The following is a 21,776-nucleotide window of genomic DNA, read 5'->3' as shown; positions in this document are numbered from 1 at the left end:
TCCTTATTCTTAAACTGTGGCCCCTGATTCTGGACTCCCCCAACATCAGGAACATGTTTCCTGCCTCTAGTGTGTCCAAGCCCTTAGCAATCTTATATGTTTCAATGAGATTCCCTCTCATCTTTTTAAACTCCAGAATGTACAAGCCCAGTTGCTCCGCTGCTCCATTTTCCCTCAGCATATGACAGTCCCGCCATCCCGGGAATTAACCTTGTAGTTATGGAACCTCTAGTTATGGAACCTAGTAAACGTAGTTGTATCCAGTTTCTTAAAATACAGTCTGGCCCTCAGCCCAATTGCTACAGACAGGGTGATTAGATCAAAATTGCATAGAATATCTTTAGTAGAATTGCAAGTAACTGTGTTGGGGAAGATGTAGTTAGAGAGATGTAAAGTTCTGGCAAAATAAGATTTAAACTTTTAGGAGGTAGGGTGTTTAAGGACTAGCAAACTAGACAGAGGCTGCAGATAGCATGCAAGGATAAGTGGGTCAATGGTTATAATATCGAGAGTTAGTAAGTTTTGTGCTGCTTACAAAAAAATGACCTAACAGAGCTTTTGCAGGGCCAATTGTAAGGAAACTTGATTATGGAGTTAGAAATTGAGCTGTTTCTGACTTAAGGTAAGATTGAACTTAAGGTTCAATATAATTATGGAGAGGGACAAAACTGGACCTAGGGTTGAGATTTTTGATTGGAGAAAGGCTAACTTTGAGGAGATGCGAAAGGATTTAAAAGGAGTAAATTGGGACAGTTTGTTTTATGGGAAAGATGTGGAAGAGAAATGGAGTTCATTTAAAGGTGAAATTTTAAGAGTACAGAATCTTTATGTCCCTGTTCGGTTGAAAGGAAATCGTAAAAATTGTAAAGAGCCATGGTTTTCAAGGGAAATTGGACACTTGGTTCGGAAAAAGAGGGAGATCTACAATAATTATAGGCAGCATGGAGTAAATGAGGTGCTTGAGGAGTATAAAGAATGTAAAAAGAATCTTAAGAAAGAAATTAGAAAAGCTAAAAGAAGATATGAGGTTGCTTTGGCAAGTAAGGTAAAAGTAAATCCGAAGGGTTTCTACCGCTATATTAATAGCAAAAGGATAACGAGGGATAAAATTGGTCCATTAGAGAGTCAGAGTGGACAACTATCTGCAGAGCCAAAAGAGATGGGGGAGATATTGAACAGTTTCTTTTCTTCGGTATTCACCAAGGAGAAGGATATTGAATTATGTGAGGTAAGGGAAACAAGTAGAGTAGCTATGGAAACTATGAGGATCAAAGAAGAGGAAGTACTGACACTTTTGAGAAATATAAAAGTGGATAAGTCTCCAGGTCCGGACAGGATATTCCCTAGGACATTGAGGGAAGTTAGTGTAGAAATAGCAGGGGCTATGGCAGAAATATTTCAAATGTCATTAGAAACGGGAATAGTGCCGGAGGATTGGCGTACTGCGCATGTTGTTCCATTGTTTAAAAAGGGGTCTAAGAGTAAACCTAGCAATTATAGACCTGTTAGTTTGACGTCAGTGGTGGGCAAATTAATGGAGAGAATACTTAGAGATAATATATATAAGCATCTGGATAAACAGGGTCTGATTAGGAACAGTCAACATGGATTTGTGCCTGGAAGGTCTTGTTTAACTAATCTTCTTGAATTTTTTGAAGATGTTACATGGGAAATTGACGAGGGTAACGCAGTGGATGTTGTGTATATGGACTTCAGTAAGGCCTTTGACAAGGTTCCTCATGGAAGGTTGGTTAAGAAGGTTCAATGGGTTGGGTTAATGGTGGAGTAGTAGCAAGATGGATTCAACAGTTGCTGAATGGGAGATGCCATAGAGTAATGGTGGATGGTTGTTTGTCAGGTTGGAGGCAGTGACGAGTGGGGTGCCACAGGGATCTGTGTTGGGTCCACTGTTGTTTGTCATGTACATCAATGATCTGGATGATGGTGTGGTAAATTGGATTAGTAAGTATGCAGATGATACTAAGATAGGTGGGGTTGCGGGTAATGAAGTAGAGTTTCAAAGTCTACAGAGAGATTTATGCCAGTTGGAAGAGTGGGCTGAAAGATGGCAGATGGAGTTTAATGCTGATAAGTGTGAGGTGCTACATCTTGGCAGGACAAATCAAAATAGGACGTACATGGTAAATGGTAGGGAATTGAAGAATGTAGGTGAACAGAGGGATCTGGGAATAACTGTGCACAGTTCCCTGAAAGTGGAATCTCATGTAGATAGGGTGGTAAAGAAAGCTTTTGGTGTGCTGGCCTTTATAAATCAGAGCATTGAGTATAGAAGTTGGGATGTAATGTTAAAGTTGTACAAGGCATTGGTGAGGCCAATTCTGGAGTATGGTGTACAATTTTGGTCGCCTAATTATAGGAAGGATGTCAACAAAATAGAGAGAGTACAGAGGAGATTTACTAGAATGTTGCCTGGGTTTCAGCAACTAAGTTACAGAGAAAGGTTGAACAAGTTAGGGCTTTATTCTTTGGAGCGCAGAAGGTTAAGGGGGGACTTGATAGAGGTTTTTAAAATGATGAGAGGGATAGACAGAGTTGACGTGGAAAAGCTTTTCCCACTGAGAGTAGGGAAGATTCAAACAAGGGGACATGACATGAAAATTAAGGGACTGAAGTTTAGGGGTAACATGAGGGGGAACTTCTTTACTCAGAGAGTGGTAGCTGTGTGGAATGAGCTTCCAGTGAAGATGGTGGAGGCAGGTTCGTTTTTATCATTTAAAAATAAATTGGATAGTTATATGGATGGGAAGGGAATGGAGGGTTATGGTCTGAGCGCAGGTATATGGGACTAGGGGAGATTATGTGTTCGGCACGGACTAGAAGGGTCAAGATGGCCTGTTTCCGTGCTGTAATTGTTATATGGTTATATTATATGGTAAGGTTTCATTTTCTTTTCAGGCAGGATCTGGAAAGTGAATGGACAAGTGATGTTATGGCTCAGTCTGAAGAAGGGTCTCAACCCAAAACATTGTCCGTTTCCTCCCCAGGTGCTGTCGGACTGCTGAATTACTCCAGCACTTTGTGTTTTGCACTGAGCACACTGCTTGATAGAAGCAAGATTATTATAATTGTGACTTACTTTTTAAATTACATTCCTTAAGTTAGAAATCTTTGAACTGAAATGCATTCCTTAACTTCTTAAGCAGAGTGCTAAAAAATGTTGGGTCCTGACGTGAAACATCACATTTGTCCTTCAGAGATGTTGCCTGACCTGCTGTTATACAAGCACTTTCTGTCTTAATCCTTTTAAAAACATAATTACTCACCTTTCCTGCATTACCTACACATGCTATTTATAACATCTTAATTAGGACCATTAATCCCAAGAGTAATAGGAGTTCTTAAAACTCTACTGGTCCCATTTGTTCAAATTGGAACTCTTTTGTTAAGAACTATCTAGCCAATTATCTGGACACAAAGAACTGCAGATGCTGGATTAAAGAAAAAAACACTTTGTGCTGGAATAACTCAGCAGGTCAGGCAGCATCTCTGGTGAATATCAATAGGTGACGTTTTGGGTTGGGACCCCCCTTCAGTCTGAAAAAGGGTCTTGACCCGAAACTTCACCTATCCATGTTCCTCAGAGGTGCTGCATGACCCACTAAGTTACTTCAGCACTTAAGTCTTTTTTAGCCAATTAGCTAGCTGGCTAATAATCCAATTTCCTTTTCAGTCTCGGATTATAAGAGCTTTTACTGTAGTTATAAATCTCCTGGAAAAAACTTTAGCAGGACTGCAACTGGGATAAATCGATCAGAATTCTGTCAAAATAAAGATGTTTTTCAAATTTATAAATTTATATTTTCAGGACTTTTTAACCATAATGTAAACGGCAAATGTTACCGACAAGCAGAAATTTATTTAGGATTAGACCAACATCAAATTTATAATGATTTTTCATTTTATTTCAGAACAGCAGCACTTGAGGTTCTTTTAACCTCTCTTTCTATCTCCACATAATATTTGAGACAACAAAATTACATTGGTGTAATAATTCCCAGTTTTGAAAACTAATGGTCATAATAAAAATATAGCTGGGCAAGAGTGACAGCTCAATGTTCCTGGGTACAGATATGATAGGGTTACAGGTAAGAGAGGAGTGAAGTTGCATATTTGATTAGGGAGGATATCACAACGGTAGTCTGAAGTTATTCTAGGGGGATTGTTCAGTGAGGCTACATGGATTGTGCTTAGAAATAAGAAATGGGTCATCACTTTGATGGGGTTGTATTACAGGACTCCCAATAATTAGCAGGAATTATGAGAGTACACATGTAAGGATAACAGAGTTAGCAGTAAGAATAGTAGGATCATAATAGTAGGTGATTTTTAACTACCCTCACATTGACTAGGTAACCCACAGCGCAAAGAGCGTGGAAGTTCTTAAGTGTGTCCAGCAAAGTTTTCTTAAATATATAGGAGGCCCAACACTGAACCTCTAGTAGGGAACGAGGCAAGGCAGGTGATTGAAGTATTGGGAGGGGAACACTTTGGGACCAGTGACCATAATTCTGTTAGTTTTAAAATGCCTAAAGAAAATAGAGGAGTTACTGGAAGCTTGAAGGAAAGCTAATGTTGTATTTTTATTTATGGCTTACAATGACAAGCCATGGAACTACAGGTCAGTGAGCTTGACAGCAATGTTGGATAAATTATTGGAGGGGATTCCGAAGGACAGAATCTATAAGCATTTGGATAGACAAGAGCTGATTAGAGATGGTCACCGCAAATTTGTGCATGAGAAATCATGTCTCACAATTTTTGAAGAGTTCACAGGAAGGTAGAAGTGTGAATATTGAACTTTAGCAAGGGCTTTGACCTTGTAGGCTCATCCGGAAGGTTAGATGACATGGGGTCCAGGGTGAGCTAGCCAACTGCATTCAAAATTGGTTTGGTGGAAAGAGTCAGAGAGTGGTAGTGGATGATTGTTTAGTTGATTAGAGGCTTGTGTGCCTAACCAATCGGTGCTGGGTCCACTGTCATCGATATTAACAAGCTGAATGTTAATGTACTTAATGTGGTTGGTAAATTTGCAGATGACACCAACATTGATAGGAAAGTAGGCTATCAGGCATGATATCAAAGGTTACAAAAGTGTTTGGATCAACTAGGGAAGTGGGTTAAGGAATGGCAGATGGAATTTAAACCTGCCAAGTGTGAACGATGCAAGTCAAACCAGGGGAGCACTTGCACAGTATGTGGCAGGGCACTGAAGAGTGTTGTAAAGCATAGAGACTTAGCAACAGAGGTAGACAAGTTGGTGAGGAAAGCATCTGATATGGGTCCCTTCATTGGTAAGGGTATTGAGTACATGAAATGGGACTTCGTTACAACTCCACAAGATGTTGGTGAGGCCAAATTTTACACAGTTTTGTTCTGTTCGCCCTGCCATGGAAGGATGTAATTAAGGTTGAAAAATTGCAGAGAAGATTCAGGAATCAAGGCCTTGACTTGCAGGTAAAGGCTAGGTAGGCTAGGATTTTTTTCCCTGGAATGTAGGTGGCTGAGTGGTAATCTAACAGAGATATACAAAATCATAAGAGGTATCAGCCATGATCATATTGAATGGCGGGGCAGGCTCGAAGGGCCGAATGGCCTGCACCTATTTTCTATGTTTCTATGAATTGATAAGGTGAATGGTCACCTTTCTACAGTAAATGTAGGCAGATGGCACTAGCGCAACAATAAAACCTGGTGAGCATGGACAAAGTGGTCTGAAGGGCCTCTTTATATTCTGTTTGACACTATGAGCCAAAGTCTGGCCTTGCACCAGTGCCTTACCAAACTAATTTCCAAATATCTTAATGCTATCTTGGTCCCCCCTTGTGCAGTTCCTTCCCACGTAAATCCAGGACACTGACACACTCTATCCACTTCAACAACTTCCAATTCATTGGGCCCTATCGCCACATCTTTATCATGAACATTCAGTCCATTTACATCTCCATTCCTCATCAGGAAGGCCTCAGCATTCTTCCTTGAACAGAGACCAAATCTGTTCCCCTTTTTTAAGCGGTCCAAAGAATGGACCTGAACCGAAATATGTCTGTCCGTTTCCTTCCATAGATGCTGCCTGACCTACTGAGAGCTGCCCAGCACTGTTTTTTTCTAACATCGGTGGACCTGTCTTACTGCCAATCTTTCCTGATACTAATTTTCGAACAGTATGTTTCCATACTCTTTTCTTTTACCCATTTACTCTTCTATTAAGTGCCACATTTCCTTTTTCACAATAATTTCAAAATAAATTGTCCTTAGTGTGTGGGACAGAACTAGTGTACAGGTGATCGTTGGCTGGTGTGGACTCAGTAGGCCACTAAACTAAAGTTTTGACAGGAGATAACTAGATGAGCTTTGGAAACTTAATTAATTAGTTCCCAAATGTTACATGAGAGATCATTCTTTAATAATAACACACACCCAAGGATTTCCTGAACATAATAGAAAGTGCTCAGATCTATTCCCTACCAAGGAAACTACCAAGAAATTAGCATTTCCTTTCCAATAAATATTTAATATCCAGCAGGGACCATAATCTGCCAAAATCGTCAGCAGATTAATGAAAATATACATGATGATTTGTTTTCTCGCCATTACATTGTAATTATTTGGACAGCATACTAGTATTTATCATGTATTCAAAATCTGAATGAATTACCTTTTTCATATAGATGTCTGCTATCATGGAAAGAGGTATTGTGAGGCTCAGTGCAAGTGTACCAATTAACGATGATGTTAGAAAACAGCCCCTGAAAAATAAAATGCATTTTTAATATATACAAATATAAATTTGCAGAAATTAAATTCAAGTTATGCTATTGATTAATTCTAGAAGTTAAAGAATGCTGCTTTATCTCACAATACCACAAGAAATCCACGTAATGGATTTGTTTAATAGTCATGCTGTAGTTACAGATAGATCCCATAGCACAAAGTGAGATGACCAATCAGCTGGTTTATGTTTTTCTGCAGTATTATAAGATAATAATGTTGATCAAGAGAGTTTTCATCCCTACTTAACATATCATTGTCAGAAACCTGATGTCCACTTAACTTGCAAACCAGGTAGACCTGGATTTAATTTAGTAATTTGAATGAAGGGATTTGCAACACTGTAACATGTTCTCAGTAATGTACTGAAGTATCATTTTTGATTAGATGTAGTCACGGCTTGAACTTACAAACTTCTACTGCAACAAGAGTGCTACCTAGGGTTGCCAGCTTTCTCACTCCCAAATAAGGGACAAATTCCCGACGGCAAATCACTGGCCGACTCGGCCATGGCTGTGTGAATGATCAGTTGGCCCGGGTGCTAGACTGCACACGAAGCCCAGTCGGCAGGCCAGCTGAGGAGTATTGGCCCGGGCGCCGGACTTTGCGTGCAACGTCGCGCCACCCCAAGAACTGATTATCGGCCATGAGAAGGATGGGTAATGGTGTCGGCAGTAAGCGAAGGTCCGAAGGTCGGACTGCTGGCCGGGCTGCTGACCGACGGGGCCATGGGTGAGGCAATGCTGCTACACTCCATGGGCTGCACTACGTCGGGACGGGTGAGGCGGGGCCGAACGTGGCACTCCAACCTGACAGTCCCTTCGATAAGAATAGTAGCAGTCGAACACGGGACAAGGGCGGACCCGCATCGGACAAACCAATATACGAGATGTCCCTGCGATTATGGAACAGTTGGCAAACCAAGTGCTACCTACCAATTTAGACAAAGCAACAAGATAATAATCAGTAGCATACGTCACAAGTGATCGAAGGAAATTGGAAAAACTGAGAAGGGCTGAGAGAACCTCTAGCACACAAGAAACCAGGAAATAAGTGCAGTAAGTCTGATTGTGGCTTTTTAATGCATGCTACTGCTATAATTTTTAAAGCATTAGCTACTTGTGATTGAGAAAATAAATATGTTCCCTTGAAGGGTTCTGAATGTTTGGATGTTGAATCATTCTAAGTTGAGATAGGTAGATTTTTGGACTACAAAGGAACCAAGGGTACGGGGAATAGACAGGAAAATGAATTGAAACCAATGATCGGAATAGTCATGATCTTATTGACTGGCAAAACAGACTTGGGTAGAAACCAATGACACAAAATGCCGGAATAACTCAGTAGGTCAGGCAGCATAGCTGACTTGAGTGTTGGGTATAACGTGCTCAGGCTGTTCGTAATTAAAAACATAATTTCCGTTTATTTTTACTAATTAGGTTCAAAGGGTGAAACACCAACATACAGAATTTCGTTATACTTTAGTATTTAAGGGACATTGCAAACATGCCATTTGATGGATTCTAGTGTTAGAAGAAAAACAACAAATTGTGCTGTGCTCCTGGATTCAATGTTCAACAGATTAATGACAATAATCATAGAAACAAAGTTGTATACAGTAGCACATCCATCTATATCCTGATTGGTGTATCAATCCAGTCTTTCAACTACGCTCCAGCATACCAACTTAATTTGAAGATATGCCTGTTACTCTTATCAGTGAATTTCCTCGTATCCCTATCTGCTAATTCATCAATAACATCTTTATGCAATGTTGTCTTTCTTTCAGTCATTTACAAGAAAAAAAAATCACTACCTGTTATTCGTGGTTATCTTTCCTTTTTCTCTGGGAGCAAAGAACACTAGAGAGTGGCATAGAACTGGAAGTGATCTTCCAAATTCACATATTTGATAGCTGCAGAAGAGGTGGTGCTGACAATAAGCAGGGTCATTGGGAACTCAACCACTGGCAGTGGGAGCCTCAAATGCTCCCTGTGGCATGAAAAGGTTCCACCCACTAACACTTGAGTGGGACTGCTAAGGCAGATTGGATTTTCGCCTGGTTACTCACACACAAAGTGAGCAGTGTAGATTTGGGGAGAACTGTTAAAAGTTTAATTTGGAGTGTTTTGGCCTTGGATTTGGACTGAATCTTTTGGGTTGATAATGATCTAGGTACTTGTGAAGCAACAGCAAAGGATGTGTCATGTCCTCCCAAACATATTGATGACAAGCCGGAGGAAAGGCTGAATAAGTCTGTTTCAAGTACAGGTAATACTTTTTCATAGGCTCTGACATAAAGTCTTCATCCACACAAACTGTGGACATCTGGGAGAGAATATGAAATTCAACAATCAAATGAGGATAGGCAGGTAGTCATCTGTATAGGATACATGCAACTCTAGTCTTGCCAATTTATCTCCCACCTACAATTGTTCACCAGCTCATTGATGGCAGCAAATATTGGTGAGACTTGTGAGGAATAGAATTGTGGCAAAATAATAAATCAGGGAAGCCAGTGCATCCGTGGATAACAAGGGAAATCTGGGATAGTATCAAAACAAAAGACGAAGCATACAAATTAGCCAGAAAAAGCAGCCTACCAGAGGACTGGGAGAAATTCAGAGTCCAGCAGAGGAGGACAAAGGGCTTAATTAGGAAAGGGAAAATAGATTATGAAAGAAAACTGGCAGGGAACATAAAAACTGACTGCAAACATTTTTATAGATATGTGAAGAGAAAAAGATTAGTTAAAACAAATGCAGGTCCCTTGCAGTCAGAAACAGGTGAATTGATCATGGGGAACAAGGACATGGCAGACCAATTGAATACCTACTTTGATTCTGTCTTCACTAAGGAAGACTTAAATAATCTGCCGGAAATAGCAGGGGACCGGGGGTCAAATGAGATGGAGGAACTAAGTGAAATCCAGGTTAGACGGGAAGTGGTGTTAGGTAAATTGATGGATTAAAGACCAATAAATCCCCAGGGCCAGATAGGCTGCATCCCAGAGTACTTAAGGAAGTAGCCCCAGAAATAGTGGATGCATTAGTGATCATTTTTCAAAACTCGATTCTGGAGTAGTTCCTGAGGATTGGAGGGTAGCTAATGTAACCCCACTTCTTAAAAAGGGAGGGAGGGAGAAAACAGGGAGTTACAGACCAGTTAGTCTAACATCGTTAGTGCGGAAACTGCTAGAGTCAGCTATTAAAAATGGGATAGCAGCACATTTGGAAAGTGGTGAAATTATTGGACAAATTCAGCATGGATTTATGAAAGGTAAATCATGTCTGACAAATCTTATAGAATTTTTCGAGGATGTAAGTAGAGTGGATAAGGGAGAACCAGTGGATGTGTTATATCTGAACTTTCAGAAGGCTTTCGACAAGGTCCCACATAAGAGATTAGTATACAAACTTAAAGCACACGCTATTGGGGGTTCAGTATTGATGTGGATGGAGAACTGGCTGGAAGACAGGAAGCAAAGAGTAGGAGTAAACGGGTCCTTTTCAGAATGGCAGGCAGTGACTAGTGGGGTACCGCAAGGCTCAGTGCTGGGACCCCAGCTATTTACAATATATATTAATGATTTGAACGAGAGAATTGAATGCAACATCTCCAAGTTTGCGGATGACACAAAGCTGGGGGGCAGTGTTAGCTGTGAGGAGGATGCTAGGAGGCTGCAAGGTAACTTGGATGGGCTGGGAGAGTGGGCAAAAGATATCGGGGTTAAGAACAGGCGAGAATGGATTCTATTATTCCTAAATAGGAGCTTAGCAAAGACAGCAAAAAAAAAATTGGAGTGGCAGTATTATTGAGGAGCATATTCCAGAGCTGGAGTGAGCAGATTCCTTGGAATGATCATCATCTGATTATTACTATTTGGAATTAAGAAGTAATAGAGGATGGTTATTGTCCTGGGCTGCTAACTAATCAAGTTGTTGTGTTTATTATCATATGCACAATTATTGTGAGTTACAGATACAATTCAAAATCTTGCTTCCAGCAGCAACAAATGCACATTGACTCAGACAAACACACATAAACAAATTGTATATAAATTATAAATAAATTACACACTTCTAAAAGAAAGACGACTGAAAAAAAGCCAATCGAACCAAAACAGACAGATCCAGTCTGAAGAAGGGGTTCGGCCCAAAACGTTGCCTATTTCCTTCGCTCCATAGATGCTGCCTCACACGCTGAGTTTCTCCAGCATTTTTGTCTACCTTTGATTTTCCAGCATCTGCAGTTCCTTCTTAAATACCTGGGAGTCCACATTACAGAGGATCTGACATGACCACACACACTGCCGCACTGGTGATTAAGGCAAGGCAGTGCCTTTAGCACCTCAGGCAGCTGAGGAAATTCAGAATCTCTCTGAGGATCCTTCAGTGCTTCTTCCCTGGGGCTGTAGAAATCATCTTGTCTGGCAACATCACAATCTGGTTTGGGAACAGCTCTGCCCAGGACAGGAAGGTTCTGCAGAGAGTAGTGCGTTCGGCCGAACGCACTATGGGAACTGCATTCGTCCCTCTGCAAGACCTATACACCAGGAGGTGCAGATGCAGAGCCAGCAACTTTATGGGGGACCCCTACCACCCCAGCAACGGACTGTTCCAGCTGCTACGGTCAGGCAAATGCCTCCGCTGTCACGCTGCGAAAACAGAGAGGATGAGACGGAGTTTCTTCCCACAGGCCGTCAGGACTGTAAACTCTTATCTCACCAGGGACTAATTTACTGTACTAATTGTTGTGTTGTGTCTTTTAAACATTTTTTTTTCTAACATGTAAATACTGATTCTGTTCTATTCTGTTCTGTTGTTTTTGCACAATCCATTCACAATGTCACGTGGCATTGCCACTTTCATTTCACTGCACATCTTGCATGTGTATGTGACAAATAAAGTTGACTTGACTTGATATTGTTTACCACTCCACTCGAATATGTTGGTAGCAACCATGGACCAAGGCAGATGATGAACAAGGTGTGAGAGCAAGGGCTGCTTCTGTTGGTGTGGAGTCAGGCTGTTGTAGACAACGCAGGGTTGAACTTTTTCGCGCACATACTCGGTCATTCCGGGCCAGTAAAACATGCTCTTTGCTTGTAGTAAGGTTGCTTCTACGCCGGGGTGCCCCCTATGGATAGCATCAAAGTATTTGTCCGTAGAATAGCTGGGATGACTGCTTTGTGACCCTTGATTATGACACCGTCGTGCAGTACCAGTTCGTCGCGAACCAGGTAGTATGGGCGAATCGCATGTGGGGCGCGATGTTGTTTATCTGGCCAGCCACGCCCGATAACTAAGGACAGTAATTGTAGAGTTGTATCTGCAGCCGTGTGCTCTGCCAGGTTGCTTAGGCATTCGAAAGGTACTTACGACACCATCATTACTGTGAACTGTTCAAGTTCAAGTGAGTTTATTATCATGTGTCCCTGTATAGGACAATGAAATTCTTGCTTTGCTTCAGCACACAGAACATAGTAGGCATTTACTACAAAACAGATAACTGTGTCCATATACCATAATATATATATACACACATGAATAAATAAACTGATAAAGTGCAAATAACAGATAATGGGTTATTAATAATCAGAGTTTTGTCCGAGCCAGGTTTAATAGCCTGATGGCTGTGGGGAAGTAGCTATTCCTGAACGTGGCTGTTGCAGTCTTCAGGCTCCTGTACCTTCTACCTGAAGGTAGCAGGGAGATGAGTGTGTGGCCAGGATGGTGTGGGTCTTTGATGATACTGCCAGCCTTTTTGAAGCAAGCGACTGTGACAAATCCACTCGATGGAAGGAAGGTCAGAGCCGATGATGGACTGGGCAGTGTTTACTACTTTTTGTAGTCTTTTCCTCTCCAGGGCGCTCAAGTTGCCGAACCAAGCCACGATGCAACCGGTCAGCATGCTTTCTATTGTGCACCTGTAGAAGTTAGAGAGAGTCCCCCTTGGCAAACCGACTCTCCGTAATCTTCTCAGGAAGTAGAGGCGCTGATGAGCTTTCTTGATAATTGCATTAGTGTTCTCGGACCAGGAAAGATCTTCAGAGATGTGCATGCCCAGGAATTTGAAGCTCTTGACCCTTTCAACCATCGACCCGTTGATATAAATGGGGCTGTGGGTCCCCCTCCTACTCCTTCCAAAGTCCACAATCAGTTCCTTGGTTTTGCTGGTGTTGAGGGCCAGGTTATTGCGCTGGCACCATATGGACAGTTGCTCGATCTCTCTTCTATATTCTGACATCCCCATCAGTGATACGTCCCACAACAGTGGTGTCGTCAGCGAACTTGATGATGGAGTTCGCACTGTGACTGGCTAAGCAGTCATGAGTATAGAGTGAGTACAGCAGGGGGCTGAGCACGCAGCCTTGAGGTGCTCCCGTGCTGATTGTTAGCGAGGCTGACACATTTCCACCAATACGAACAGACTGTGGTCTGTGAATGAGGAAGTCGAGGATCCAATTGCAGAGGGATGTGCAGAGACCCAGTTCTGCGAGTTTGGTAACCAGCTTGGAGGGGATTATTGTGTTAAATGCCGAGCTGTAATCGATGAATAACAGCCTGACATATGAGTTTGGTCTGATCTTTCTCAGATGACTGTTGCTCGCAGGTTGTTCGTGGGGCTCTTGATAGCGTATCAGCCAGATGCATGTCCTTGCCCCTTTTGTAGACTAAGGTAAAATTGTAGCACTGTAGCTGCATCATCATCCGTTGCAGGCAAGCAGGAGCAGCATGAATGGGTTTGTTCAGAATGGTGACCAATGGCTGGTGGTCTGTTTCAACAGTCACAGACTTGCCAAAAATAAAGTCCTTCAATTTTGTGCAGGCAATAACCACGGAAAGTAATTCCTTTTCGATCTGGGCGTAATGTTGTTCAGTCTCAGACAGGGTACAGGAGGTGTAAGCAATAGGTCTGCAGTCTCCTTCGGCGGAGGTCTGTAGTCAAGCAGCTCCGAGTCCATATTGGGATGCAACACACGTGAGTGTCACCAGTAGGTTTAAATCGAAATAAGCGAGGGTAGGAGCACGGGACAATTGTAATTTAAGGATTTCAAAAGCTCTCTGGTGTTGTGGGTACCAAGATGAGGCAGTGTCTTTGTGAGCCAGTTGTCATAGGGGAGTAGATATTTTGCTGAGGTTGGCAATTAATTTTCCCAAGTAGTTCCCACGATTCCCAAGGAATCTCTGTAAACTCGTAACGTCAGTGGGAGCTGACATCTCGTTGATGGCAGTGGTCTTGGAGGGGTCCGGTCTGAGGCCATCACTGGTGAATACGTGTCCGACATAATGGACCTCCTTGACACAAAATATGCACTTTAAAGGGTTGAGCTTGAGATGCATGTCTTTAGCACGGTCCAGTACTTTTTAAAAATTGACATCATGTTCAGCCATGTGGCATCCAGCAACGAGAATATTGTCGAAAATGATGGCACATGGATACACCGTAAATAACTGTTCCATTGTGCGTTGGAATAACTCGCTGGCAGAGTTGATGCCAAAGAGCATCCATAGAAATTTGTAGCGGCCAAAGGGGGTGCCGAATGTGGTGAGATTGGACGAGTCATGGTCCAGCGGGATCTGCCAGAACAAACTTTTGCCATCCAGAACAGAAAACACGGAGGCACTGCCCAGGTGGGCAGCAACTTCCTCCACTGTGCGCATCGGGTAGTGCGGGCGTTTGATCGCCGTGTTCAGGTCTCTGGGGTTGATGCAGATTTGGATTTCTTCCTTGTTTTTCTTTGTTGCAACCACCATGGTGGAAACCCAGTCGGAAGGGTCGGTGACCGGGTCTGGAACTCATTGTGTACCCTGTCACGCATAGCATGTGGAATGCAGTGTGGTGCTCGAACCACAGGTAAGACGTTTGTATCGGTGACAATGTTGTATATGATGGGTAGCTCCCCAAGCTTATCATCAAATAGTTCCTTGTACTGAGAAAGTATCTGCTGGGTGGAGCCCTTGGCAGGAGATATTTGATGGACAGCAGGCCCAAACGTTACCAGTCCTAGATCCTGGCATGCGTTAATGCCCAGTAGAGTTGCAACTTTCCCACGGACAATTAAAAAGTTCAGTTTATGACTCCAGGCAGCAATTCAGCTCAGCTTCTCCAAGTGGGTGCATCTCCCCTCGTCTGTAGGCTAGCAAAGTGGCCGAAGTGTTTACAATACGTTCGGCATTTCTAATCCGCTTAAAATTTGCATAATGACATGACATTGCATTTGGCACCATGTCGATCTTTGCAACAGTAATGGTGTTGTTGACATGAAGTGAAACTTCAGGGTCAAGTTGCTTGATAGTGGAAGAAACCTGGGAGTTTACGTTATGACTGTTATCTTCACGCTCAGTGAGCAGAACTGGAGGAGGTGCTGCCAGCTCCTGGTACTCGCTATCAGTATCTTCATGTTTTAGCAGGTGTACAGGCTGCCTTGGGTGTGAACAAGTCCCACGAGAATGGCAGCAGTTTAAGAAATTATTCCTTCTTTTACAAAAGTGGTATATTTTTCCAAGCAAAGCACAGTTTGCGATCTGCAGGGTGGGATCTGCCACAATTAGAACACTTTCCAATAAATCTTTGAGATTGTCGAGATGGTGTGTGGGGCTGTGAACGTTGGTTACGGTGGGAAGTGTCAGTAGCAGCGACACAGTACGAGGAATGCGGTCCGGGGTCCAATGACCTGGTATGAGAAGCCGTGATCTCGGCAATATGACAAGCATGTTCAGCTCGGGCCAGGGTCAGTTCAGTATCGCGGAGCAATTCATCACGTACTTTATCACTGAGTAGTCCACCTATTAGTCTGTCACGGATGAGTTAATCACACAGATTAGCAACACGGCAGCGTGCAGCAATATGTTTCAGATCACTAATGCAATTTTCCACAAGCTCACCTTGTTGCTGGTTTTTGAGCAAAAAACTTAGTAAGTTCAAGTATGGAGTTAGCACAAAGGTCACACAGCTGTCTGAATTTACTGAGCAAGACTTCATGATCATCAATAGTTTCTGCAGGTACCACGATTTGGTTGTTGTGATCGAGTACTGCAGGTGTATAGTTGAAACGCTCTGCACGTTTGATAGCTTCAGGGCCAGCGACGTTGAGAATATAGAGGCACGGTGTTCTGGTGGAACGTTGCGATGAGTAGCACGGATGTAATGGTTGAAATCGCGCTCGAAAACACGCCAATGTTCAGCGATGTTGGAATAAAAAAATCAGAGGGTCAGGCTAGCGGAGTGAGCTGGCCATGGCAGCACGAGTGGATGGATAAAACGGGTGAAAACAAAATACAGGGAATAAAATAAATACCGATATACTTAAACACAGAGTGTTTAACCGCGTCTGACACCATGTCGAGCAAATCACACATACTCACAGATCTGGTACTACGGTATTTATTGAATAACACATATAACACACTACAGCATGTTGCTTCTACTGTACAGCAGCATAGACTGACTGTACATGTTGGGTTGTGATAATATGAATAGTGTGGTGGTAAGCTGAGCTTCTGATAAAGCACTACATTGGTTAGTAAGTAAAGTAACCAATCTACAGACGGTTAGATTACATAGCTCAAAAGACATTTGGACAGGTACATGAGAGGAAAAGTTGAGAAGGAACAAATGCAGGCAAATGGGACTAGCACAGGTAGGCACTTTGGTCGGCAAGTACGAGTTGGGTGGAAGGGCTTGTTTCCGTGATGTATGACTCTATGACCCAATTATTGCCTACTTTGCTAAGTAAACAGCTATCTGTCATTTGCGGGTGTCTAACTGCAAGATTGAAAATAAAAATTGTCAAAATCCAGAGTCAAATGCCAAGAGTGGTGTTGTAGGTCTGAGGAATAGGCTCTTGTTGTTCATCTCTTGATGCAAAGTAACACAGCACCAGTGGTGATCTAATTAGATAAGAATTCCAAATCTATATTAGCCTTCAAAATTTACAAATTAACCTTCCATGTTTACATTTTACCAATGACTTAAGTTCTGTGAACAGAGCATTTTGCAAAACCCATCTTGAAAGCAGCTGAGAGGTTGAATCACTTATTGTCAGATTTCCTTATTGATGTTTCAGATCTTACCTTTATTTTACTTTTTAAGTTCATGTTCGAAAAGCTCTAACTAATGCACTGTTATTCTGAAATTGGCAAACTACAACTCCTGAGAGATTGCTCACATAAAGACTAAAGCACCAGTCAAGACATGGAAATCCTTAGGCTACAGCTTTTAGAAGCACTTTCACAATTTTTAACTTCCAATCCACTCCTAAACCCACGTGGCACTATCAATTAAAATTTTGACCATAACTTCTGAAAATAAAAACTTTTATAAAAGAGACCACAAAGAAATACAATAGAAAATCTACAAAATTCCTCAAAGTAATAGCATACTCTCAGCTTTACCTGAACAACTCAATTACTTGTTTGTTAACACACTAGAGGAATGCCATTAGAGATTTGGGTAGTCGTAGAAAGATTCAGGCCACAAAAGAGAAGCTAGGATTCCTGGTGAGATGCTGGGATGGAAAATGGAAAAAGCAGTAATAATGAGGCAGACCAAGAAAAGTGTTAAACGGTTCAGTGATTGCCATAGCCATTGCATCGCAGAACCATATATACAGCAGCAAATTTCAGAGCTTTAGCAGCATTAAAAACAACTATGCTTGCCCAAAATCACACGTGGGAAATTACTTTAATCGTGCTACATACATTCACCTGCCAGTGATACAACAATTACATTGTTGAACTATATCGAAAGCTGAATGTTCAACTATTTGCAATCTGTTGAAATGGTGGAGAGACTGCTTGTGGCAGTCACTTACATTTGCTGCCAGCAAAGCATTATCTTGGAAACCAAGTATGATCTAATTTATGATTCAAGAACACTGCTGACCCTTGCCATTGGTGATGGTTGTGTAATTTGAAGGAGATATAACCATAAATGTATTATCCAGAGGGATACTCTGGTGCATATGAAGACAAATACAACTTGGATACCAATAAGATTCCATGTGTAAATATCCATTATGAAATTAGAGATCTGTCATAAAAATATGAGATATGCCAATTTTGATAAATAGTAATTATCTCTCGGAAAATTTGCAGAACTGTTGTATTTTAAACACATCTATTTGATTCCTATTTACTGAATATGTGCTTTGCTAGGAAATATTTGATTAAGTTCATAGAATTTCTTTATCACTTCACTTCAAGTGAGCATGTCTTAATATTTCATAAATAAGTTGTAACAAAAAAAATCATACCACAACCAGAGAAATTCAGACAAAACAGTTCCTATAAGGCCATTAATAAGGATGTACATCCATACGGTTTTGGTTGGAAATTCAAAAGCCTCAAATCCTGTATAATGTAGCAGGAAAAATCCAGGCCACAGTAGCAGGAGATTAAATAGTCCCACAAATCCTGTATGGAAAAAGGCAAAATAAAAAAACGTGAAATCCAGAGCAAATATTTCTAGTTTAATATAATAAAAATATGTTAAAACTTAAAGATATTTATTATTATTTTTATTATGTAAGATGTTACTTGAGATTTTATTGATCTTGCCATAAATTCAGTAATTCCATGTTCTCTGTAATGAGCTGCACCTAATTGTTCACCTTCAGAGGACAGGTCGGGGATAATTCAGGTTAATTAAATCAATACCTCAGCTTGTAAAGGAATAGGAAAATGGGGGTGATTAAATGTAATTAAAATGTTCCCCTTCGTTACATGATCTATTCAAGTGCATCACATCATGGATGTTTGAGTTCACTGTAGTTAATAGCACAAATCAGTTATTACAAAACAATGATTTGTTATGTTGCTATAAACATTACATTGATATCTCACAGTAACATTCCAATGATGACAAATTACGTGTGATAAAGTTTGATTCTTAAAATACACTAAGCAGCTAATTCTTAAAATATGCTAAAACTGCATTCTATCAAATGTATAATTGTTATCCTTGTGTCTTTTTTGTTTCTAAATCATTAAATCTAAATTATGAGCTAATGTGGAAACAATAATTTCATGAGTTATTGTCATGCCAGTAATCAGATAACTTTTTGTTTAGTTTTGTTAAATGTTACAAACATCATACAATGAAACTTTGATAACTTTTTCTACTTTATCATTTTTCTGTAACATTTGTAGAAAACTGGTGAAACTTGGAAGATGAAGTTTCAAATAAAAACCTAAATAAAAATGTTAATATGAATGCATAAAGATAAAATCTAATATAATCCAAGGCTGAATATGGGTTGTGTGAAAAGAAAAGCATTTTCATTCAAAATCATATGCAGCTTGTATTAGAAAATGTCTTCTAGTACAATCCTGCATAAAATGATTCAGTGAAGCATGTTATTGCTTTTACTGTCAAGACTTTTGCCTTTTAAATGTAGCAGGAAAATATCACGAGAAATTGTGATTTAATACAACATTTCAGAATACGAAAAATTGTTCTTTTGGGAAGTGAAGTGGTGGGATAAAGTTATCTGTCAGACTTGATACAATTCTTGATTTGTAAGTGGCATGAACAGTCTTGTCTGAACAGCAAAATTAATTTTGTATGTACAAATGGCAGAGAGGTCATTTTGGTCGATGTCAAAATATTCCATTTTGCTGGTACAGACAAGGTATCCTTATAATCATGTGATGGAGGCCTTGCATAATTCCGGATAGATTTTTCCCCATTTCTACTGAATAGAGTCGATTATTAAAGAGGTAATAATGGGGCATTTGGATAGCAGTAAAAGGATTAGTCCAAGTCAACATGGATTTATGAAAAGGAAATCATACTTGACTAATCTTCTGGAATTTTTTGAGGATGTGACAAGTAAAATGGATGAAGGGGTGCCAGTGGATGTAGTGTATCTAGACTTTCAGAAAGCCTTTGACAAGGTCCCGCACGGGAGACTGGTGACTAAAATTAGAGCACATGGTATTGGGGGTAGGGTGTTGACATGGATAGAAAATTGGTTGGCAGACCGGAAGCAAAGAGTAGGAGTGAACGGGTCCTTTTCAGAATGGGAGGCAGTGGCGAGTGGAGTGCCGCAAGGCTCAGTGTTGGGGTTGCAACTGTTTACCATATATATTCATGATATGGAAGAGTGAATTAGGAGCAACACTACCAAGATGACACAAAGCTGGGTGGCAGTGAACTGTGAGGAGGATGTTAGGAGATTGTAGGGTGACCTGGACAGGTTGAGTGAGTGGGCAGATGCGTGGCAGATGCAGTATAATATAGATAAATGTGATGTTATCCGCTTTGGTGGCAAAAACAAGGGGGCAGATTATTATCTCAATGGGGTTAGGTTAGGTAAGGGGGAGGTGCAGCGAGACCTGGGCATCCTTGTACACCGGTCACTGGAAGTTGGCTTACAAGTACAGCAGGCAGTGAAGAAAGCGAATGGAATGTTGGCCTTCATAACAAGAGGATTTCAGTCAAGGAGTAAAGAGGTTCTTCTACAGTTGTATAGGGCTCTGGTGAGACCACATCTGGGGTATTGTGTACAGTTTTGGTCTCCTAATTTGAGGAAGGACATCCTTGTGCAGCGTGGGTTCACCATATTGATCCCTGGGATGGCAGGACTGTCATATGAGGAAAGATTGAAAAGACTAGGCTTGTATTCACAGGAGTTTAGAAGGATGAGGGGGATTCTTATAGAAACATAAAATTATAAAAGGATTGGACAAGCTAGATGCAGAAAAAATGGTCCCAATGTTGGGCGAGTCCAGAACCAGGGGTCACAATCTTAGAATAAAGGGCAGGTCATTTAAGACTGAGGTGAGAAACATTTTTTTCACCCAGAGAGTTGTGAATTTGTGGAATTCCCTGCCACAGAGGGCAGTTGAGGCCAAGTCACTGGATGGATTTAAGAGAGAGTTAGATAGAGCTCTAGGGGCTAGTGGAGTCAAGGGATATGGGGAGAAGGCAGGCACGGGTTATTGATAGGGGGAGATCAGCCATGATCACAATGAATGGCGGTGCAGGCTTGAAGGGCCGAAAGGCCTCCTCCTGCACCTATTTTCTATGTTTCTTTGAATACGAATTGAACTAATGCATCTGTACAATGAATACCCCACAAGTAGTTCATTCAAACCTCATTTTACTACATTGAATTAGCATGGATGGCAAGCAACAGACAACGCAATTAAATTTGTCTATAGATTATGTATCAAAGTTAAAATGTAATTGCTTAATGTTGCTAATTATTCAATTTTATCTATTCTACAAGCCGTCTATTCATTTTAGATATAATGTGGAATTCAATTTTAAGAAAATGGGATTTCTGTTCTGATTTATTATTTGGTAAAATAGATATTTAATATTTAATAATTATCATTGCAATGACCATTGTATGTATCAATTGAAGACACTACATTAATATTCCTAAAATCTCACTGAAAGCCAAAACTGTTTTATTTTCCAGTGCCGTCTAATTTGTAATAAAATAATGCATACAAAACATTTGAGTATCCAGAATAATAATAAATACGATTAGCACTACTTGCAAAAGCCTTAGATTTAAACAATTTTGCAACCTTAATTACCTTCAATCAAGTTTTAAGGCATACAATTCTATTAAGAAAACAAGAAAAACGCCAATTCAACAATGACAAACCCTACACGAGCAGTGGTGACAAATGAGAGTAAAATATTATTTTTATATTCTTTTTATTCTTAGGCATTACTTTTCTATATGCCCTGCAGCTCAGGAGATATTACACTGTTTAGAGCATGTAGCCGTTTTATCTATTCGTATCGTCCTCAATTCCAAAACAGCCAATCATTTTATCACAATATCATTTTATCAACATCACTTTGTTTAGAGCAATTAGCCATTTGATCTATTCACATAGCCCTCAATTCCAAAATAGCCATTCATTTTATAGCAATATTAGGAGAGAACTATATGCTCTCTCAAAACGTATTTCTCAGATGCTGGGGAAGATGTACAGGAAAAATAAGTTTGTGTGGGCAAG

The 21,776-nt window shown here is 40.8% G+C and overlaps 1 protein-coding gene across 8 annotated transcripts in view; it reads right to left on the bottom strand.

The window, feature by feature from the left end:
* The window catches only part of LOC129699023 (solute carrier family 35 member F5-like), a 122,242-nt gene that overhangs the window by 15,155 nt on the left and 85,311 nt on the right, over positions 1–21,776 (bottom strand). For all 8 annotated transcript variants that reach the window (XM_055638594.1, XM_055638597.1, XM_055638596.1 and 5 more), the window contains 2 exons: positions 18,050–18,209; positions 6,677–6,767 (listed from right to left, as the gene is read on the bottom strand). In XM_055638594.1, the coding sequence (XP_055494569.1) occupies positions 6,677–6,767; positions 18,050–18,209 (251 nt within the window). The remainder of the gene's footprint in view (positions 1–6,676; positions 6,768–18,049; positions 18,210–21,776) is intronic.

This window comes from Leucoraja erinacea, chromosome 7 (genome assembly GCF_028641065.1).
Source record: "Leucoraja erinacea ecotype New England chromosome 7, Leri_hhj_1, whole genome shotgun sequence".
Classification (NCBI taxonomy): Eukaryota; Metazoa; Chordata; class Chondrichthyes; order Rajiformes; family Rajidae; genus Leucoraja; species Leucoraja erinaceus.
This window is presented reverse-complemented; position numbering and strand designations above follow the sequence as displayed.